Genomic DNA, 24,071 nt, shown 5'->3' on the forward strand with positions numbered 1-24,071 from the left:
CCGTGTCTGTGGGCATAGGTGCCAGCTGAATGGACGCACTCAGGTGACATCAGCATAGATGATGCTTTATTGTTTCAGAAAATGAACAGAGACTGTCTGCCCAGACCCTTCTCACTCTAACTTGTTTCACCCAGGAGGGCTTAGTCTTAGACTTAGTCCACCCAGACCCATCTCACCCAGAAGGGCTTAAGAGTGAGAAGGTTTTAGGTGGACTAACTCTAGGACTAAGCCCTTGTGAATTAAATGCCTTAGTTACGGGGTTTTGGGTGGACTAACGCGTTTCACCCAGAGGGGTTTAGTCACAGACTCAGTCCTCCCAGACCCTCCTCACTCTAATATGTTTCACCCATAAGGGCTTAGTTGGTAGACTTAGCTAGTCCAGACCCTCCTTGCTAAAATTTTTCACCCATTAGGGCTTAGTCGCATAGTCTGCCTAGACCCATCTCACGCTGACACATTTCACCCATTTCACCCCCTTCTGGATGAAATGTGTCAGCGTGAGATGGGTCTAGGTGGACTAAGTCTACGACTAAGCCCTTATGGGTGAAATATATTGGTTAGGACGGTCTGGACTGGCTAAGTCTACAAACAAAGCCCTGATCGGTGAAACATTTTAGAGTGAGGAGGGTCTGGGTGGACCAAATCTGTGACTAAACCCTTCTGGGTGAAACGCGTTAGTTCACCCAAAACCCCTCAACTAAAGCAATTAATCCAGAAGGGCTTAGTCCTAGAGTTTGTTTACCCAAAACCTTCTCACTCCAAGTTTATGACTAAGCCCTTCTGGATGAAATGTGCCAGAGTGAGATGGGTCTCAGTGGACTAAGTCTACGACTAAGCCCTTCTGGATGAAACATATTAGTGAGGAAGGTTTGAGTGGTGTAAGTTTACAAACTAAGCCCTTCCGGGTGAAATATATTAGAGTGAGGATGGTCTACTTTGACTAAATTCTTTTGGGTGAAATGCGTTAATCCACCCAAACCCCCTCAACTAAGGCATTTAACCAAAAGGGTTAAGTCTGCCCATACCCTCCTCACTCGAACATCTTTCACCCAGAAGGGCTTAGATGTAGACTTACTCAGTCTAGACCCTCCTCTAGTTTCCACCAGAAGGGCTTAGTTGTAGACTTAGCCAGTCTAGGCCCCCCTCTAGTTTCAACCAGAAGGGCTTAGTTTTAGACTTAGCCAGTCTAGACCCTCCTCTAGTTTCCACCAGAAGGGCTTAGTTGTAGACTTAGCCAGTCTAGACCCCCCTCTAGTTTCAACCAGAAGGGTTTAGTTGTAGACTTAGCCAGTCTAGACCCCCCCTCTAGTTTCAACCAGAAGGGTTTAGTCAGTAGACTTAGTCAGCCCAGACTCTTCTCACTAACACAATTCACTCAGAATGGCTTAGTTGTAGATTTGGTATGCCCAGACACTCCTTGCTCTAACGTGTTTCGCCCAGAATGGCTTTGTCGCAGACTTCGTCCACCCAGACCCTCCTCATGCTAATGCATTTCAACCAGATGGGCTTAGTTCAGACTTAATCTAGGCAGCTATTTTGTGTTCATTGTCTGGAACAATAAAGCTTAATTTATGCTGCTATTATCAGAGCGCAGCCGGTCTCTTCATGGTGGCCCAGTGCACTCTCTTCATTGTGGACCCCAGTGTGGATGAGGCTGACCAATGAACAGTCGGCTGCTCATCACAAGGACTATATCCATCAGGCCACTGGACAGGATCTGCAATCAACGAACAATGCAAGAGCCAGTCACACAACGAACTATTTCTCCATATTGTCTGATCAGATCTGCAGAGAGATGACACATCGGGGTCTCAGTATATTGCCGAGATTGAACGGGAGAGGAAAATACACCAGCATGCTGGTCATTAATAAAATCTGTATTAACAATCCACCATAAGAACTTGAGCCGCAGATTCAATACCGCACCTGACGACGCCAAGAGCGTCGACAGAAATATTGGTTATCTACACCAATCAGCCCCTTTTATCCGAGGTGTTTTTTTTCCTGAGGAATTAAAAAAAAACATTATTTACCCGCAATGTATCAGCAGTACGGCTCCTAATATGGAGGCTGAGATTTTATTTGCCATTTATGGGGGTCTCGGGGGTGACATATAATTCTCTGATCAGAGTGCGGCGGAGCGCCGGAGGGGTTAATGTCATACCAGCAGTGGCGGAGATGGGGGGGAACGTGTCATGCAGGGCGGACGGAAGACAGCTGTGCTCTTCTGGCCAGATAAAAACTCAGGCATCATGACAGCTTCAACTTCCTAAAATGGCTAAAACTGCCGAGATACAGAGCGTGACCGACTGCTCCTCCGCTGTCTGCCTGACAAACGTGTCACACACCGTCACAGATCAGTGAGAGCGGGAAACAGGTGGGGGAGGGGGGCAGGACACAACTGACATGCAGATAGACATTTACAGGGCAGAAAAATAGAAATCCTGTTTATTGGCCCCTCTGGAAAATGTCATAGTAGTGATTCTGCTGGTGTTTGGTAGTGCCCAGTGTCAGCTGAACACAAACACATCACTGGATGCTTCCTTAATGGGTGCTGCAGCCCCGCGCTATAGGCGGTCAGACGGCGCACCCTGCGTATATCTGCAGCGATACATGACGAATGTACAGCGAATGTTGAACTGGATGGACATTTGTCTTTTTTCAGCCAGACTAACTATGTAACTATGTACAGCGTATCTCACAACCATTGTATTGGATGGTAATAATTGTACTCTCATTTGGAGTTTGCCAATAATGACCAAATCACCGCACATGTCCGCCAAGTAGCTCCTCCCACACGGCGGACAGCCTGCAGTGCTCCTGTAGTCACGCCACACCTACAATATGGTCTCAGGAATACTCCAACCTTCTGCACTGGTTGTGATGGTCTATAACAACCACGCCCCCTTATGAAATTAAATTTTTCTTTAAAATAAAGAGTCCAAAATATAAAACTGTACACAGTAATATATATCCCCCTCCCCTGTACTCCATTATAGTGATATGACGTGTATACAGTAATGTATATCCCCCTCCCCTGTACTCCATTATAGTGATATGACGTGTATACAGTAATGTATATCCCCCCTCCCCTGTACTCCATTATAGTGATATGACGTGTATACAGTAATGTATATCCCCCCTCCCCTGTACTCCATTATAGTGATATGACGTGTATACAGTAATGTATATCCCCCCTCCCCTGTACTCCATTATAGTGATATGACATGTATACAGTAATGTATATCCCCCCTCCCCTGTACTCCATTATAGTGATATGACATGTATACAGTAATGTATATCCCCCCCTCCCCTGTACTCCATTATAGTGATATGACGTGTATACAGTAATGTATATCCCCCCTCCCCTGTACTCCATTATAGTGATATGACGTGTATACAGTAATGTATATCCCCCCCTCCCCTGTACTCCATTATAGTGATATGACGTGTATACAGTAATGTATATCCCCCCCTCCCCTGTACTCCATTATAGTGATATGACATGTATACAGTAATGTATATCCCCCCTCCCCTGTACTCCATTATAGTGATATGACATGTATACAGTAATGTATATCCCCCTCCCCTGTACTCCATTATAGTGATATGACATGTATACAGTAATGTATATCCCCCCTCCCCTGTACTCCATTATACTGATATGACGTGTATACAGTAATGTATATCCCCCCTCCCCTGTACTCCATTATAGTGATATGACGTGTATACAGTATGTATATCCCCCCTCCCCTGTACTCCATTATAGTGATATGACGTGTATACAGTAATGTATATCCCCCCCTCCCCTGTACTCCATTATAGTGATAGGACATGTACACAGTAATGTATATCCCAGCTCCCCTGTACTCCATTATAGTGATATGACATGTATACAGTAATGTATATCCCCCTCCCCTGTACTCCATTATAGTGATATGACATGTATACAGTAATGTATATCCCCCTCCCCTGTACTCCATTATAGTGATATGACATGTATACAGTAATGTATATCCCCCCCTCCCCTGTACTCCATTATAGTGATATGACGTGTATACAGTAATGTATATCCCCCTCCCCTGTACTCCATTATAGTGATAGGACATGTACACAGTAATGTATATCCCAGCTCCCCTGTACTGCATTATAGTGATAGGACATGTATACAGTAATTACTGTCCCCCCGAGTCCCCCGCGGCGGTGGAGAGGGTGTCTCCTCTCAGCGGAGGAGAGCGGACCTCTCCTGCACCTGTCCCCTCGGCGGAGGTGCCGAAGAAGCTAGAAACCGGAAGTTGTAAACCGGAACTCGGCTTCACAATGAGGCTTGGAACACAGGTCCATGCTCGCCACAGAGGAATTTCTCCTCGCATTTGGCGAGCAGGCGAGCGGCTTTTTCAAGCCCTGGGCTAGACGTAGGGTTATTCGGGGTTGGGGTGTCCTTTCAGTGTCGGGCTAGGGGTGGGGGGCAGAGTTTAGTGTTCTCATCCATTAGTGTTTTCTATTAGTGTGTATGGGGGGGAGGGGTCATTGTATTCTATTAGTGTTTGAATGGGGATTTTTAGTAATATGAGACAGGAAGGGAAGGTGGGGTGCGTGGGTTAGTGTTCTCTATCAGTGTAGCCGGTGGGGGGGATTATTGTTCTTGATCTCCACGTGTGAGAGAGGGGAGGTTAGTGCTCTTTATCCATGGTGGGGGGGAATGTAGACTGTCAGAGACGGATCGAATCTCAGCAGTGACTGTCTGAGATTTGATCCATATATGAGCAGGCTGGTTGTATTGAAGTCAATCCATCGATCGACTTCAGTACAACTCAGATTTTTTTCATGCGATCACTGCTGGCGGCTAGAGCCACCAGCAGTGATCACTGTGTTCTGCTGGCAGGGAAGGCTCTGTGGTTGCAGGAAAGAAAATTGCTTAATGTTCATCCTCCCTTAGTGTTTTCTATTAGTTGAGAAGCGGTTAGTGTTTTGAATCAGTTTGGGGGATGACGAGTAGTGTTCTTTATCAGCGTGATGGGAATGTGAGCCATAGAAGGGAGGGTGGAATCAGTGCATCATACACAGTTCATTGGTGTGACATGACACAGTGCTCTCAGTGCTACACAGTAAGGGCTCCTTCGCAGAGTTGCCTGCCACCCACTTTACCCATGTTCGGACAGATTTGTCAGTGTTTGAGGATCGCTATATTTGCATTATCCTAAGAGCAACACAGCAAACTATCCCATTCTAGGTCTTTCTTGGCACACCTCTGCATCCTCCAGATGTGAGTGGGAGATCTGCCAAATACCCGTCAGGATAGAGGACAATGACCGCCCACCTACACTAATAAAGGACGCTAAAAGAGGACCCTGACTCCTGCGCCCCCTTCCCTCTTCCCCAACAGAGAAAAAGTCCTCTGCACTTTTATCTCTTCCCAATTCATACAGAAAATAAGATGAAAAGGAAACATGTGACCTGGCAGTGGTGTGAACATAGTGGGGGGGGGGCAGGAGTAGATAAATTTAATGGTGCCTTACCCCACATATGGAGGACAGATGCCTCCTGTTGGCAGTGACAAGTCTGAGTTCAGCAGCAACATAATGTGTATCCACATTGCGTCCATACAGCGTTCTGTGCGCTCAGCTGTTCCGGAATATGGCTGCTCGCACATTACAGTCTATGATGGCTCCACAAAGCACAGCATCTCCAGCACCAGGACTGAGCCAGAGACCCCCCAAAGCACAGAGGCCTGCAAGGAGCACTGTGGAGACCTAGAACTCCCAGGAGTCCATCCATCGCAGCCCTGACATAGGGCTGTGCTGCTCATCTGCCAGGGGCCCCTCCATTCCATACGAAAGGGGATGAAAGAGGTAGAAGCTGGAAGAGAAGAAAGGACAGGTATTAGGGGAAGAATCCCGCAGAGATTCAGAGGGTGGAATTCATATTTAAGGGCCCCAGAGAATTCTGGGAGTGTTTGTTAGGCTACTTGAGGAAATGTAAACACACACACTGTGATCTGTTAATGATATCGAAAATAACCAGAAACTCCCCAATCTTAACAGGAATCGACCATACCCCTATGACTGCTTGTTTCCCCTGAGAGGACTCACCTGTATATAAGGATGAGAATCAGCATAGTCATCCCTGTTGTATATGCAGAGCGCAGCTGACATGGACACAAGAGATGAGCAGACAACTTCAACAGGACAGAGAGTGTCAGTGCTGGAATAGGAGAGACAATATCAGCTCAGCTCAGACCAAATATTTCATATCAGTGTCCATACCATCACATCCATACCAGTGTCCATACCATCACATCCATACCAGTGTCCATACCATCACATCCATACCAGTGTCCATACCATCACATCCATACCAGTGTCCATACCATCACATCCATACCAGTGTCCATACCATCACATCCATACCAGTGTCCAAACCATCCCATCCATACCAGTGTCCATACCATCACATCCATACCAGTGTCCATACCATCACATCCATACCAGTGTCCATACCATCACATCCATATCAGTGTCCATACCATTACACCAATACCAGTGTCCATACCATTACACCAATACCAGTGTACATACCATCACATCCATACCAGTGTCCATACCATCACATCCATACCAGTGTCCATACCATCACATCCATACCAGTGTCCATACCATCACATCCATACCAGTGTCCATACCATCACATCCATACCAGTGTCCATACCATCACATCCATACCAGTGTCCATACCATCACATCCATACCAGTGTCCATGCCATCACATCCATACCAGTGTCCATACCATCACATCCATACCAGTGTCCATACCATCACATCCATACCAGTGTCCATACCATCACATCCATACCAGTGTCCATGCCATCACATCCATACCAGTGTCCATGCCATCACATCCATATCAGTGTCCATACCATCACATCCATACCAGTGTCCATACCATCACATCCATACCAGTGTCCATGCCATCACACCCATACCAGTGTCCATACCATCACACCCATACCAGTGTCCATACCATCACACCCATACAAGTGTCCATACCATCACACCCATATCAGTGTCCATACCATCACACCCATATCAGTGTCCATACCATCACACCCATATCAGTGTCCATACCATCACATCCATACCAGTGTCCATACCATCACATCCATACCAGTGTCCATACCATCACATCCATATCAGTGTCCATACCATCACATCCATACCAGTGTCCATACCATCACATCCATACCAGTGTCCATACCATCACATCCATATCAGTGTCCATGCCATCACACCCATACCAGTGTCCATACCATCACACCCATACCAGTGTCCATACCATCACACCCATACCAGTGTCCATACCATCACACCCATACCAGTGTCCATACCATCACACCCATACCAGTGTCCATACCATCACACCCATACCAGTGTCCATACCATCACACCCATACCAGTGTCCATACCATCATATACATAGAAGTGTTAGCACCGTCACAGCTATATCAGCGCCAGTACTGGCACAGCCATATCATTATCTGTACCATTACAGCAAAATGGGTTTCCATACCATCATAGCCATATCAGTGTCTGTACTGTTACAACCACTAACCCAGGACTGGCCAGTGCTACCTCCTCCCTATTCCATCATCCTTCCATATCCCTCACTCTCAGTCCCCAGAACCCTGTATTTGTCATCTCTGCTGTCTATGTTGCACTGACTTCACACACTCATTAAAGCGGTTGTAAAGGCTCAAGGTTTTTACAGTCTATTCATGAATACATACAGTCTATTCATGAAGGTAAAAAAATCTTCTCTGTGCAGGAGTCCCCCCTAATACTTATCTGAGCCCCATGTCGATCCAGCGCCGTGCACAAGATCCTTGGCCCTCCCAGAACTCTCCCTCCTCATTGGCTGAGACAGCAGCAGAAGCCATTGGCTCTTGCTACTGTCAATCACAGCCAGTGAGCCAATTAGGAGAGTAGCGGGAGTTGGAGCCAAGCCACATCTGTGTGTGAATGGACACACAGAGCAGCGGCTTTGGAGCGAGCCTGCTCGGGTACACCTATAGCAAGCTGCTTGCTATGAGGGCACTCTGCAGGAGGGAGGGGCCAGAAGCACTGACTGGGGGAGCCGAGAAGAGGACATGGGAATAGCCTTGTACCATGTGACCTCTGTGATCATTCACAGATTTCACACGTAGTAAGCAATGATGTCCGAAGTGACATCTTGCTTACTACTCTGCATGAAGGACACAGCAGGCACTGGATTGCGGTGCTGCGTGCTCCCAGGGAGCGCGCACAAGCATGGGGCGGGGAGGCCGCTTATAAACGGCCACCCGACCCTGCACTGCCACTGTCCAGCCATTTATATACAATGGCGGTTAAGCCATTTATAAAGCTGAGCATTGCTTTTCTGCTATTTTTATGGAAAAACTGGGTATAATATTTTCATCAGATCCCATATTTTGAAAAAATTCTACCAAAAAAGTCAACTTTATAGATTTTACTTATTTTCTGCTCATTTTCATCATGGAAATTTCACACACAACTTTATGCCAATGTTCAAGAAAGGGGGAGGAGGTATGATTTTATGCCAGTCCTGTAGTTTGAGAAGCCTGTTCATATCTAGCGTGCCAGTCTGCAGATACCCACCAGTCAACATGCAGGAGAAGAGCAGGGCCGGGAAGTAATGGTGGTAATACAGCACTCGACCCATGAAGTAGAATGGACAATAATGCAGCAGCCACCCCAGCAGCAGCGGTCCTCCACTCTCCAGGAGTAGGATGTAACTCTCTATAATACAAAGATGTCATTGTTAGAGGGGGACACACGGCCAGGGGAATCATAGAAGCAGCCACACAGGGGGGTACACAGCCAGGAGAATCACTGGCCCAGCTGCACAGGGGCCACACAGCCAGGACAATCACAGTACTAGTCACATGAAAGCCAAAGAGCCAGGGAAATCACAGAACCAGCCACATGGGGCTCACACAGCCAGCAGGAAAGTCACAGGACCAGCTGCAAGGGAACCACACATTCAGGAGAATTACAGAACCAGCCATACGGGGGCAACACAGCTAAGGAATTCACAGAACCAGCTGCACAGATTTACCTTTCACTGGTTCAGACAGGCATAGGCCACGCTGGAGGGAGACTGCTGCCCAGACCACCAGGAGTGCGTACACACCCAGACAGGCCAGATTGAGCCACCAGATGACCTGATGCAGAGAGGAGGAAACAAGATCATTTATATAGAATACACACATAATCAATGCCTTCCAGTAGGAACCAATATGAAAGGCGTCTGTGCTGGGTACAGGGCAACTACTTCCTAATACTGAGAGTCCTCTCCACTCCTCCCAAGACCTCCTGCTCTCAAAGCTCTCTTGTCCCCTCCACCCATGCTCATCTCCCCCACCTATGCTCTTGCTTCTGCCTTCATCCCCCAACATCTGCCCTCATCCATACCCCACTCTTCCCTTCATATTTCCCCCACTTGTGCCTTCACCCCTCCCCCACACATGCCTTCACTCCTACCTTCAACCCTTACTAGGATCTTTAAAATGTTATGTTATTTCTAGACCTGTTCAGAACGGAAAAATTAGTTTAGTTTCGATTCGTTATCTAAATCATTTAGTTTAATTTGTTTAATTCATTTTGTTTAATTTTGTAATTTGATTCAAATTCAATTCAGAAAATTTGAATCGGAATTCGAATTGGCATTCAAATTTATTCTATTCGAATTTCAGAAGACGGATATATTCTTTCTATTTTTCTTTTCTATTTCTCATCTCTTCAGGGAAGCCTACCCCACCCTCACCTAACAGCAGTTCTCCTTCATTCCTCCTACCACTCCATCCCCCACAGCCATTTCCTCCTGTACCACTACCCCCTCCCTTCTAGATTGTAAGCTCGAAAGAGTAGGGCCCTCTAACCCCTCGTGTGCTGTTTGTAGTTGCTGTACTGTTTCATGTATTGTCCCCCCCCCCCTTTATTGTACAGTGCTGAGCAAACCCTTTGACGCTATATAAACTCGATGTAATAATAATAATAATAATCTCCAGGACTTCTCCAGAGCCTCTCCCATTCTCTGGAACTTATCTTTCGGCTATCTCCTACTCTGGCCACCTTTGGGCAATCCCTAAAAACTCAGCACTTCAGGGAAGCCTGTCCACCACCACCTAACTACTGAACTTTTAACTTTTCCATCAGCTCATCTCTCCAAGCTATCACCTTTTGTACCACTTGCCCCACCCGGTTAGATTGTAAGCTCTTATGAGCAGGACCCTCTTAACCCCCTTGTATTTTACAGTATTGGAACAATACATTCTCCCTTTAGAGGGTAAAGCACTGCACAGACTGTTGGCGCTACATAAATCCTGTTTAATAATAATACTTGAAATTAGGAGAACGTGGCCTGTTCCTTATTATCACATATGTGCTGCTACTTGGAAACTGAAGAACGTGACCCAGGATTATCACAGCTGTGATAGCAGTCTCTGAGCACCAGAGTAGAACAACACAGACATAACACAGCCAGCTCCGTATGAAGGGAAGGAGGGGGGTGCCTGTGCTACTCATACCAAGCAATCAGCTCCCAATAGTCACTACATCACTCGGTGGACCAGCAGACACACTCACCGGATTTCCCAGGAGATAAACGCGGGTGTCTGTAGCATTAATGCCGGAGAAGCGGAGACCCTGCACAGACAGAATATTAATAAATAAATAAATGCAGTCTCTCCCGCTTGCCGTACAGCACAGTGAGGGGTTTCTGTGAGACGGTGGGATTACTGCCATTCACACCACGACTCACCTGAAAGTTGATTGGCCAGTGCCACGGTTTTGATGTCACCTCATGCTCTTTGGGTTTAAGGCCACTGTTTGCCTTCAGGAAAGAGGAAAGAGAAGGTTTCGACCTGACACCGAGCGAGAGACACCATAGCATACCATGGCAACATGTGATACTTACCTGCACCATGGCAACGTGTGACACTTACCCGCACCATGGCAACGTGTGACACCCACGCTATGGCAATGTGTGACACTTACCCGCACCATGGCAATGTGTGACACTTACCCGCACCATGGCAATGTGTGACACTTACCCGCACCATGGCAATGTGTGACACTTACCCGCACCATGGCAATGTGTGACACTTACCCGCACCATGGCAATGTGTGACACTTACCCGCACCATGGCAATGTGTGACACTTACCCGCAACATGGCAATGTGTGACACTTACCCGCAACATGGCAATGTGTGACACTTACCCGCAACATGGCAATGTGTGACACTTACCCGCACCATGGCAATGTGTGACACTTACCCGCACCATGGCAATGTGTGACACTTTCCCGCACCATGGCAATGTGTGACACTTACCCGCACCATGACAACATGCGACTCCAACAGGATCTCCAGGAACGACGGCTTCAAGATGGAGACACTGATGTTTGGCACTGCAGAGGAGACAACAAGTTCAGGGAGGCCATCAGGAAAGATGCTGTAACTATGGTATTCAAGGTGGCCATACACTTTACAATTTCCTTCCATCACATCGTAATGCAATCAAATCCCTCCTCCCTCCCCAATGTCTACACAAACACCGACTGCTTCCTTTCACATAGTATAGATCTCTAAAGAGGTAAAATTGCACATCTTTTTTAAACAATTGTGAAAACTTCAAAAAGCAGAGATGTATGTTCACTGAAATCTCAGACTGTAAGGTACTACAAATGGTCCAATCTGGTCCTCTGAAAGAAGTAATCCCATTGATCACTTCCTATCATATGATTACCTTCTGATCCCGTTCTTCTATCGTATGATTACCATCTGATCCTGTCCTTCTATTGTATGATCACCATCTGATCCGGTCCTTCTGTCATATGATTACCATCTGATCCTGTCCTATCGTATGATTACCATCTGATCCTGTCCTTCTATCGTGTGATCACCATTTGATCCCATCTTTCTATCATATGGTCACCATTTGATCCTGTCCTTCTATTGCATGATCATAGTATGGTCTCATCCTCTATTATTACCATCTGATCCTGTTCTTCTATTGTATGATCACCATCTGATCCCATGCTTTTATTGTATGATCACCATCTGATCCCGTACTTTTATTGTATGATCACCATTTGATCCTGTCCTATTGCATGATCATAGTAGGGTCTCATCCTTCTATGATTACCATCTGATCCTGTTCTTCTATCATATGATCACCATCTGGTCCCATCCTTCTATTGTATGATCACCAACTGACCCTGTCCTTCTATTGTATGATCACCAACTGACCCTGTCCTTCTATTGTATGATCACCAACTGACCCTGTCCTTCCATAGTATGATCACCAACTGACCCTGTCCTTCCATAGTATGATCACCAACTGATCCTGTCCTTCCATAGTATGATCACCAACTGACCCTGTCCTTCTATAGTATGATCACCAACTGACCCTGTCCTTCCATAGTATGATCACCAACTGATCCTGTCCTTCTATACTATGATCACCAACTGATCCTGTCCTTCTATTGTATGATCACCAACTGATCCTGTCCTTCTATTGTATGATCACCATCTGATCCTGTCCTTCTTTTGTATGATCACCATCTGATCCTGTCCTTCTTTTGTATGATCACCATCTGATCCTGTTCTTCTATCGCATGATCACTATCCGATCCTGTCCTATCATATGATCACCAACTGATCCTCTCCTTCTATTGTATGATCACCAACTGATCCTATCCTTCTATTGTATAATCACCATCTGATCCTGTCCTTCTATTGTATGATCACCAACTGATCCTATCCTTCTATTGTATGATCACCATCTGATCCTGTCCTTCTATTGTATGATCACCAACTGACCCTGTTGTTCTATTGTATGATCACCAACTGATCCTGTCCTTCTATTGTATGATCACCAACTGATCCTGTCCTTCTGTTGTATGATCACCATCTGATCCTGTTCTTCTATCACATGATCACTATCCGATCCTGTCCTATCATATGATCACCAACTGATCCTCTCCTTCTATTGTATGATCACCAACTGACCCTCTCCTTCTATTGTATGATCACCAACTGATCCTCTCCTTCTGTTGTATGATCACCATCTCATCATATGATTACCGTTTGATTGCATATTGATCACCGCAGGAGGGATTCCCCCATCAACACTGTGTTGATATGGAAAGTCAAGCAATTTTGCATTACATATCCTATGGCCTGCCTAATTTGTCAAGTCATGGCTAGCAGGAAATTGTATGACATAATTAGGACGGCATCCAAATAAATTATTATCACATAGGAAAATAGAAGAAGAGTCTATATGAGTGACAGGCAAATCGAAACCAATGATAACCGGGGTCTGCATAAACAGAACAGAATCTGACTACAGTAGCCGATCGCTGGCACTTACATCGCGGGTTCTCGTGGTCCTCCACATTCCACATGGTGCTGAGGCTCTCCCGTGAATACGGACTGCACGTGACCTCCCCCTGCTCCCATCCCCTGATATTAAACAAAAGAGGTCATCATTATATCATCATTCGCCAGTAATCCACCCTCACCATGAGATCTTAACCATGTACAGCACCACAGAATATGTCAGCGCTATATAAAGTGTATTATAATAATAGTGTGTGATATTAGAGTATACATTTTTGTTTATTAAAATAGGACCAGAGAGAAGAGGCCGAGGCCTTCCCACGTCTGCAGATGAGAGATAAAATACAAGTTCAATGAACAAGGAGAGGAAGGGACCGACACAGAGATAAGACTGATGTGACCGGCTCAGTGTTCTCTGTACAGAGCTATGCAATATGTCAGAGCTACAGTGGATATAAAAAGTCTACTCACCCCTGTTAAAATGTCAGGTTTCTGTGATGTAAAAAAAATGAGACAACGATAAATAATTTCAGAACATTTTCCACCTTTAATGTGAGATATAAACTGTACAACTCAATTGAAAAACAAACTGAAGTCTTTGAGAAGGGGGGAGTAAACATAAAAAACTAAAATAATGTGGTTGCATAAGTGTGCACACCCTCTTATAACTGGGGATGTAGCTATGTTCAGAATTAAGCAATCACATTCAAAATCATGTTAAATAGGAGTCAGTACACACCTGCCATCATTTAAAGTGCCTCTGATTAACCCCAAATAAAGTTCAGCTGTTCTAGTAGGTCTTTCCTGACATTTTCTTAGTCGCATCCTACAGAAAAAGCCATAGTCCGCAGAGAGCTTCCAAATCATCAGAGGGATCTCATTGTTAAAGATATCAGTCAGGAGAAGGGTACAAAAGAATTTCCAAGGCATTAGATATACCATGGAACACAGTGAAGACAGTCATCATCTAGTGGAGAAAATATGGCGCAACACTGACATTACCAAGAACTGGACGTCCTTCCAAAATGGATGAAAAGACGAGAAGAAAACTGGTCTGGGAGGCTGACAAGAGGCCTACAGCAACATGAAAGGAGTTGCAGGAACACCTGGCAAGTACTGGTGTGTGGTCCATGTGACAACAATCTCCCGTATTCTTCTTATGTCTGGGCTATGGGGTAGAGTGGCTGGACGGAATCCATTTCTTATGAAGAAGAACATCCAAGCCCGGGTAAATTTTGCAAAAACACATCTGAAGTCTCCAAAAAGCATGTGGGAAAATGTGTTATGGTCTGATGAAACCAAGGTTGAACTTTTTTGCCATAATTCCAAAATATATGTTTGGTACAAAAACACTGCACATCACCAAAAGAACACTATACCCACCGTGAAGCATGGTGGTGACAGCATCATGCTTTGGGGCTGTTTTTTTTTTCAGCTAGAACTGGGACTTTAGTCAAGGTAGAGGGAATTATGAACAGTTCCAAATACCAGTCAATATTGGCACAAAACCTTCAGGCTTCTGCTAGAAAGCTGAACATGAAGAGGAACTTCATCTTTCAGCATGACAACGACCCAAAGCATACATCCAAATCAACAAAGGAATGGCTTCAACAGAAGATGATTAAAGTTTTGGAATGGCCCAGCCAGAGCCCAGACCTGAATCCGATCGAAAATCTGTGGGGATATCTGAAGAGGGCCGTGCACAGGAGATGTCCTCGCAATCTGACAGATTTGGAGTGTTTTTGCAAGGAAGAGCGGGCAAATATTGCCAAGTCAAGATGTGCCATGCTGATAGACTCATACCCAAAAAGAGCGAGTGCTGGAATCACATCAAAAGGGGCTTCAACAATGGATTAGTGTAAGGGTGTGCACACTTATGCAACCATATTATTTTAGTTTTTTATTTTTTACTTCCCTCCACCTAAAAGATTTCAGTTTGTTGTTCAACTGAGTTGTACAGTTTATAGGTCACATTAAAGGTGGAAAAAGTTCTGAAATTATTTATCTTGGTCTTATTTTTTTTACATCACAGAAACCTGAAATTTTAACAGGGGTGTGTAGACTTTTCATATCCAATGTATATAAATGAATAATAATAATAGTCTGTGACTGTGGAAGACCATTAGAGTGTAAGCCCCTCTGGTGCAGAGACTGATGTGACTTGCTCAGTGTTCTCTGTACAGCACCAAAATGTCAGAGCTATATAATGTATTATAATAATAGTGTGTGACATTAGAGTGTAAGCTCTTCTGGTGCAGCTACTGATGTGACTGGCTCAGTGTTCTCTGTACAACACTGTGGAATAAGTCAGAGCTATGTACAGTGAAGGAAGCCACCAAACCTTAATGACTTGGAGAGGATCTGCCAAGAGGAGTGGGCCAAAATCCCTCCTGAGATGTGTGCAAACTTGGTGGCCAACTCCAGAAAACATCTGACCTCTGTGATTGCCAACAAGGGATTTGCCACCAAATACTAAGTCATGTTTTGTGAAGGGGATCAAATACTTATTTCCCTCATGAACATGCAAATCAGTCATCATTTGTTAGACATGCATTTCTGCTGAATTTTGTGTTGCTATTCTGTCTCTCAGAGTTACAATACACCGAACATTCGATTTTTAGACCGATCATTTCTTTGTGAGGGGCAAAGCTTCAAAATCAGCAAGGGATCAAATACTTATTTCCTTCACTGCATATATGTGTGATAATAATAATAATTCTGTGGTGGGGACGGTAGAGTGTAAGCTCCTCTGGCGCAGAGACAGACGTGAGTGACTCAGACTTCTCTGTATGGCACTGCAGATCATATCAGAGCTATATAAACATATTCACAAGCACACCAAATAAAAGAGGCCCCTCCCTCTGCAGGGCGGTTCGAAGTACACAAGTAATGAGGCTTGGAGAGGGAATGATGGGAGTGACATACCACTTGGGAAGGGTCTTCCCTGAGGAGCCAAGGACGCAGCCTGTGGATAGGTGCAAAAGTCGGATCTGACTGCGAAGAACCTTCACGGGGCTCCGCCCTCCAGAGACCTCAATTCTCCAGAAATCATTAGTGTCCCCGGTCCCGTTCTGAGCAGGAGAGGAGAGGAGGAGGGGGGTTATCAGGTGATGGTCAGGAGCATATTCATATATTTAAACAAAATGCAGTAGAGTCCCGCCACTCACCGTTCCATACGCTGTAACCTGCAGGTGTTTCTTAGTCAGTGGCGCCTCACGCTGGTGGCTGTGCAGGTTGCGGCCTGTCCTGGGAAGCAAAAACAAACATATACGATCCAAGAACACAGGAGGATGCGGAGTCCACCTATTGAGGACCAGTGGGGTCCCATTGTGCCCTGAAGACACCTACCTTTTCCCTCATCTCCTGCAAAACTCTGATCTTTTCTCATATACTGCAGCTCGCCCCTCATAATACACTGCTTCTCTAACTGCCAAGTGTACACACGCAGTGACAGTTCAGAGACAAGGAGTGCTGGAACAGCTGCAGCCGGATTTCAATGGAGGAAAACCTAACTATAGCTTTATCCAAGGAGAAATCAAATGAAAATGAGGATTTCCATATGGAACAGGGGTAAAAATAGGAAAAAATTATCATTCTGGCAGGAAACGTCCCACCATCATCACTAAAAAATGCTCCAAAGTGGAGTTACGTTTCATTAAATCTGTAACATGAATATCGGTCTAATTATTATTGAGATGCCAAGAAAGGAAGGAAGATTTTTTTCTATTACCAGTTGAGTGAATCTCACATGCATATATACACACATACACATACTAAGGACAATTGTGACCACCTTTCTACTGCAGGATTGTAAAGAAAAACATTGAGGAGGTAGAGTTCTTCTTCTGGAGTGCATTTATAAATGGCACGGTAGAAATAAAGCATGGGCATCCAGTTGTAATGGAACCGGACCCCGACTGCGCTTGGGTATTTCCGTTAGACTCCCGCTTCCCTGTCTGAACACAGATCCACGGACACCACCGATGGCCATACAGGAAAAAGGACAGGAAGTCAACTGCTTTATTTTAACACAGACACAAGATATATACATTCAGGGGAACAACCCACCTCCCTGCATATGGACACGGGGCGTGGCAAACCAAATCTAGCAACCAGAGACATCAGCAGACACCCCCCACCAAGCCAATACACAAACACATACAACCCATAATAGTTTGTCCCAAGCAAGACACCCAATAGAACAATGGGACAACCACAAGGCATTAAACAATGAACACCCCCACTCGCCACCAAACCAAGACACAATATTAGAACAGATCACCCTGCACCCCTAACAGGCACAGGGTGCCTACACATAAGAGGAACATGAGGAGCTGATACAGGGGCCCCCCCACCCCCAAAAGTCTCTCCCGTCACACCAGTATTAAATGTCTGTGATGGAGCTGGCATGTGACCACTGTGATGGCCAATCAGAGACATCACAAATATAAGCACAGCTTGTGTTTACATGTGAGATCCTACACCTTCCTCTGGCCACCAATGATAAGGGGGCATACTGATCAGCCAGGGGGCACAGGGACCCAAAAAAAGCAAAATGACCATCAATGTATTTGTGGTCAGTTGTGTCTTGCCATATGTTATGGAGCACTCGGCGCCAAACATTAAAGGAAGTATGAGTTTATGAAAAAAAAAAAAAAAACAACAAACATCCATACTCCTTTCTATGCTGCAGCATCGGTGTGAATCTGCAGCTGTCCCACATCAGCTCTGAGTGAGAGATGAGCGATCACATGACTACTGATTGCTCAGTTCTCGTCTGTTCGGATGCAGACAGCAGAGACAATCAGTCACCACTCTCTGCTCCTCCAGCACTCACTGGAGCACTGAGCTGGGAAGGGGGTGGCCACAGCTATCAATCAGGCAGCCAAATGAATCCCGACAATATTGTCAGGATCCTTCTAGAGCCTGGAGCCGCTCTGCTTCCTAAACTGATAGTTGGGCAATATCAGGTGACTCTGGGTCACAGGGAAACATAAATAATTGCAAGAGAGGTATGGCCAAAAAAGCTTTGGCCATACCTCTCTTTTAAAGTGGGTTCTCACCACTGACCAGCAACGTTTAAATAGGCCCTCACCACTGACCCTCACCATAAGGGGGCGCTAACTCGACCCCTGAAATTTGCAAAAATTCTTATAAAACAGTCCAGTGCTCAATCCAAGATGCTTCAAACAATATATCAGTATGTAATGCTTCCTCGGGTGCAGCCCTCCATGAATCAGGGAAATTCCAGAACACTGTAAAAAACACACACAAGAGGGAGCAAATTCCTCGTGCATTACCTTAATAAAATGTAGTAAATTCCAAGAGACAAAAATATATTTACAAAACACATTAAAACAGCAGGCATATAAGAAATACAGCCTTAGGAGGCTCGTCCTATCTCGGAAATGTCTGGTGGAAAACTAACGCGTTTCGGGAGTCAGGCTCCCGTCTTCAAAGCTGAACAAAAAGGGAGCTTGACTCCCGAAACGCGTTAGTTTTTCCACCAGACTTTTCCGCGAAAGGACAAGCCTCCTAAGGCTGTATTTCTTACATGCCTGCTGTTTCCATGTATTTGTATGTTTTTGTCTCTTGGAATTGTCTCTTGGAAGGGAGTCAGGCTCCCGTTTTCAGAGCCGAACAAGAAGAAGAAAGCTAGACTCCCGAAACGCGTTAGATTTCCACCAGACCTTTCCGAGATAAGACGAGCCTCCTATGGCTGTATTTCTTATATGCCTGCTGTTTCCATGTATTTGTATGTTTTTGTCTCTTGGAAGGGAGTCAGGCTCCAGTCTTCAGAGCTGAACAAGAAGAAGAGAGCTCGACTCCCGAAACGCGTTAGTTTTTCCACCAGACCTTTCCGAGAAAGGACGAGCCTCCTAAGGCAGTATTTCTTATATTCCTGCTGTTTCCATGTATTTGTATGTTTTTGTCTCTTGGAATTGTCTTTTGGAAGGGAGTCAGGCTCCCGTCTTCAGAGCTGAACAAGAAGGGAGCTTGACTCCCGAAACGCGTTAGTTTTCCACCAGACCTTTCCAAGATAGGAACGAGCCTCCTAAGGCTGTATTTCTTATATGCATGCCGTTTCCATGTATTTGTATGTTTTTGTCTCTTGGAAGGGAGTCAGGCTCCCGTTTGCAGAGCTGAACAAGAAGAAGAGCGCTCGACTCCCGAAACGCGTTAGTTTTTCCACCAGACCTTTCCGAGAAAGGACGAGCCCCCTAAGGCCGTATTTCTTATATTCCTGCTGTTTCCATGTGTTTGTGAGTATGTTTTTGTCTCTTGGAATTGTCTCTTGGAAGGGAGTCAGGCTCCCGTCTTCAGAGCTGAACAAGAAGGGAGCTCGACTCCCGAAACGCGTTAGCTTTTCCACCAGACCTTTCCAAGATAGGAACGAGCCTCCTATGGCTGTATTTCTTACATGCCTGCTGTTTCCATGTGTTTTCTGAGTATGTTTTTGTCTCTTGGAATTTATTAAAGTTTATTAAGGTAATGAATGAGGAGTTTGTGCCCTCATGTGTGTGTTTTTACACTGAAATTTGCAAACTGGTATGTGCATTATATAGTCCTGGCTCCTGAAATCTGATTACTGCACTGTACACACTACATTCTAAACCAAACTATTTGGGGGGTATTTTAGGACCTCAAGAAATGTGACAGATCAGTTTTTTTTTCACAATGTTGGTCTACAAAAAAAAAAAAAAAAAAAAAAAAAAAGAAGAGCACTATTTAATACCAGCATAAGAAAGCCCTATCTATCTCAAAAAAGGATATAAAATTTGTTTAAATCTCCTGTGAATAAAGAAAAATGTTATTGGGAGATAATTCTCAAGAATTTTCCCTGTCAGATTTCTGGCCTCCAACCCTCAGGTCAGAGAAGGGAACAAGGATGAAGGCTGCCAGACCTCCATCCCCTCGGCGGTGCAGGATCCCCAGTGACAGCGAGGACACAAAGGGCCTGTGCGCCTGCAGCGGATTATATACAATGGAATATTCTGACCTGAGCTGTAAACATGAGATGGAATTCGTAAATGGAGAAGATGAAGGTCGAGTAACGGTTTATGGGTTTTTCCATGTCTGAAGCCCCCTAGGAGACCTTCCTCTTCTCGGGGTGATCCCGCTCCCAGCTGTTTATACCATGAGCTGCAGCGGAGGTCCAACTTACACCCTTTATAAACATCTCATGTAAGCAAAGCATCATTTTAGAAATCGTTTTATCCCCTGAGCACAGACACCTGGCTCCGATCAGAGCGCGTACTCCACAGCTGTGCTCCACCAGTACACATAAAACACAGATCTACAGAGCTGCCCTCCCGCCGGCCGGTCAGAGCATCCGCTTTCCACGACCTTCAAATCTTCCCTTTTTAATGTCGTCCTGCACTTTCCCACACGCTCCCAAGTTCTGCAGGAAATCAATCGATTCTTCCGAAATATGTAATGCCTGTTAATGCAGAATGTCACATCCTTCCCAATAACACAGGAGTATATGAATCACGAGGACCCTCCGGTACTTAGACACCCAGGGGTGGGCACCAGATCCAGCTGCCACAGACCTGGACTCTGCTCACTTCTAAGGCAGACAAGAAGTGAGATCTTTTCTTCACAGCGCCCCTGACGCATGCAGCAAGCTTCTCGTTTCCTCCTGACACCATATGTATTGGTAGTCGTGGGGTGTTCACTGAATATTATATACCATAAGAGTTCAGGATATCACAAAAACCACTATAATCAGAGCCTACCTATCTACACTAGGGGGTCTCCAAACGTTCTAAAAAAGGGGCATTTTACTGCCCTATAGACTTTAGGGGAAATGGCCTGTGGTCATTGGGAATAGACATGGTATCAGTGGAAAGAATAGTGCCCCAAGGAATAGCCATTGGGAATAGAAATGGTATCAGTGGAAAGAATAGTGCCCCATCAATGGTGTCAGTAAGAAGAATTGGTGTCAGGGGAAGGAATAGTGGCCTATTGTTGATGTCATTGGGACATTCATCATCACTGGTGTCAATGGGAAGACTAGTACTGCATCTTTGGTGCCGGTGGATGGAATAGTGCCTCATCATTGGTGTCACTGAAAAGTATAGTGCTTCATCAATGGTGTCAGTGGAAGGTATCATGTCCCATTGTTGGTGTCAGTGGTAGGAATAGTTCCTCACCATTGGTGTCAATGGGAGGAATTGTACCACATCTTTGATGTCAATAGATGGAATAGCCATTGGGAATAGAAATGGTATCAGTGGAAAGAATAGTGCTCCATCAATGGTGTCAGTAAGAAGAATTGGTGTCAGGGGAAGGAAAAGTGGCCTATGGTTGAAGTCATTGGGAGGTTCATCATCACTGGTGTCAGTGGGAGGACTAGTACTGCATCTTTGGTGCCGGTGGATGGAATAGTGCCTCATCATTGGTGTCAATGAAAAGTATACTGCTTCATCAATGGTGTCAGTGGAAGGTATCATGTCCCATTGTTGGTGTCAGTGGTAGGAATAGTTCCTCACCATTTGTGTCAATGGGAGGAATTGTACCACATCTTCGGTGTCAATAGAAGGAATAGCCATTGGGAATAGAAATGGTCTCAGTGGAAAGAATAGTGCCCCAAGGAATAGTCACTGGGAATAGAAATGGTATCAGTGGAAAGAATAGTGCCCCAAGGAATAGCCATTGGGAATAGAAATGGTATCAATGGAAAGAATAGTGCCCCATCGATGGTGTCAGTAAGAAGAATTGGTGTCAGGGGAAGGAATAATGGCCTATTGTTGATGTCATTGGGAGGTTCCTCATCACTGGTGTTAGTGGGAGGACTAGTACTGCATCTTTGGTGCCAGTGGATGGAATAGTGCCTCATCACTGGTGTCAATGAAAAGTATAGTGCTTCATCAATGGTGTCAGTGGAAGGTATAGTGTCCCTTTGTTGGTGTCAGTGGTAGGAATAGTTCCTCACCATTGGTGTCAATGGGCGGAATTGTACCACAGCTTCGGTGTCAGTAGAAGGAATAGTGCCTCATCATTGGTGTCAGTGGGAGGTATAGTGCCTCATATCAGTGGGAGAAATAGTGTGCCAAGGGCCGGATAAAGGCAAGCAAAGGGCAACATCTGGTCTGTAGGCCGCAGTTTGGAGACCACTGATCTACACTGTAAGATTTAAAGTCGAGGTACTCCAAACCAACACACTTATCAGCGGGTAAAATAAGTATTGAACACGTCACCATTTTTCTCAGTAAACATATTTCTAAAGGTGCCATTGACATGATATTTTCACCACATGTCGGTAAGAACCCATGCAATCCATACATACAAAGAAACCAAAACAAATAAGTTCAGAAATTAAGTTATGTGTATATAAAATATATATATATATATATATATATATATATATATATATATATATATATATATATATATATATATATATATATAAAATGGAATGACACAGGGAAAAAGCATTGAACACGCTGACTGAAATGTATTTAATACTTTGTACAAAATCATTTGTTGGTAATGACAGCTTGAAGACGCCTCCTGTATGAAGAAACTAGTGGCATGCATTGCTCAGGTGTGATTTTGGCCCATTCTTCCACACACCATATTCAAATATTGAAGGTTCCGTGGGCCTTTTCTATGAACTCTGATCTTAAGTACTTCCCATAGATTTTCTATTGGATTCAAGTCAGGTGATTGGCTGGGCCATTCTAGAATCTTTATTTTATTTTCTTTCTTTGAAACCAATTGAGTTTCCTTGGCTTTGTGTTTGGGGATTATTGTCTTGCAAAAATGTCCACCCTCGTTTCATCTTCATCATCCTGGTAGATGGCATCAGATTTTTTATGAAGAATGTCTTGGTACATTTTTCCATTCATCCTTCCTTTAATGAGATTACGTTTGCCAGTACCGTATGCTGAAAAACAGCCTCACACCATGATGGTCCCACCTTCATGCTTCGCTGTTGGGATGGTGTTTTTGGGGTGATGTGCAGTGCCATTTGACCTCCACACATGGTGTGTATTATGGCATCCAAAGAGTTCCATTCTGGTCTCATCTGACCAGAATATATTCTCCCAGGATTTCACAGGCTTCTCTAAATATTGTGCAGCAAACTTAAAAAAAGAGCTTCAACATGCTTTTTCTTCAGCAATGGAGTCTTGTGTGGTGAGCGTACATACAGGCCATGGCGGTTGAGTACATTACTTATGGTTTTCTTTGAAACAAAAGTACCTATTTCCAGGTGTTTCTGAAGCTCTCCACAAGTGGTCCCTGGCTCCTGGACAACTCTTCTGATAATTCTTTTCACTTCTCTGTCAGAAATCTTGCGAAGAGCATCTAATCGTGGCCAGTTTATGGTGAAATGATGTTCTTTCCACTTCCCGATTATGGCCCCAACAGTGCTCACTGGAATATTCAGAAGTTTAGAAATCCTTCTGTAACTAATGCCAACAGCATGTTTTGTAACAATAAGGTTGCAAAGGTCTCGAGAGAGCTCTTTGCTTTTACCCACCATGAGATATTTCTTGTGTGACACCTTGGTAATGAGACACCTTTCTTAGGTCATCAGTTGAGACTGAACCAGCTGATATTAATGTGCAGCGAGAAGGGGCAGGATTGCTTTCTAATTACTGATAGAATTCAGCTGGTGTCTTGGCTTTCCATGCCTTTTTTTCCCTTTCTTCTTTATGTGTT

At 44.9% G+C, this 24,071-nt stretch overlaps 1 protein-coding gene across 1 annotated transcript in view; it reads right to left on the bottom strand.

Moving 5' to 3' along the window:
• Positions 1–5,728: 5,728 nt before the first annotated feature.
• Positions 5,729–24,071, bottom strand: part of POMT2 (protein O-mannosyltransferase 2) — a 41,030-nt gene continuing 22,687 nt past the window's right edge. The window contains exons 12-21 of the mRNA XM_089660587.1: positions 16,568–16,646; positions 16,326–16,471; positions 13,432–13,523; positions 11,388–11,464; positions 10,816–10,887; positions 10,641–10,700; positions 9,112–9,217; positions 8,652–8,792; positions 6,093–6,204; positions 5,729–5,859 (exon numbers count right to left, since the gene is read on the bottom strand). Coding sequence (XP_089516713.1) covers positions 5,754–5,859; positions 6,093–6,204; positions 8,652–8,792; positions 9,112–9,217; positions 10,641–10,700; positions 10,816–10,887; positions 11,388–11,464; positions 13,432–13,523; positions 16,326–16,471; positions 16,568–16,646 — 991 coding nt within the window. The 3' untranslated portion in view covers positions 5,729–5,753. The remainder of the gene's footprint in view (positions 5,860–6,092; positions 6,205–8,651; positions 8,793–9,111; positions 9,218–10,640; positions 10,701–10,815; positions 10,888–11,387; positions 11,465–13,431; positions 13,524–16,325; positions 16,472–16,567; positions 16,647–24,071) is intronic.

This window comes from Staurois parvus, unplaced genomic scaffold (assembly GCF_062004578.1).
Source record: "Staurois parvus isolate SC_StPar_1 unplaced genomic scaffold, SC_StPar_1.0 ptg001253l, whole genome shotgun sequence".
NCBI lineage: Eukaryota > Metazoa > Chordata > Amphibia > Anura > Ranidae > Staurois > Staurois parvus.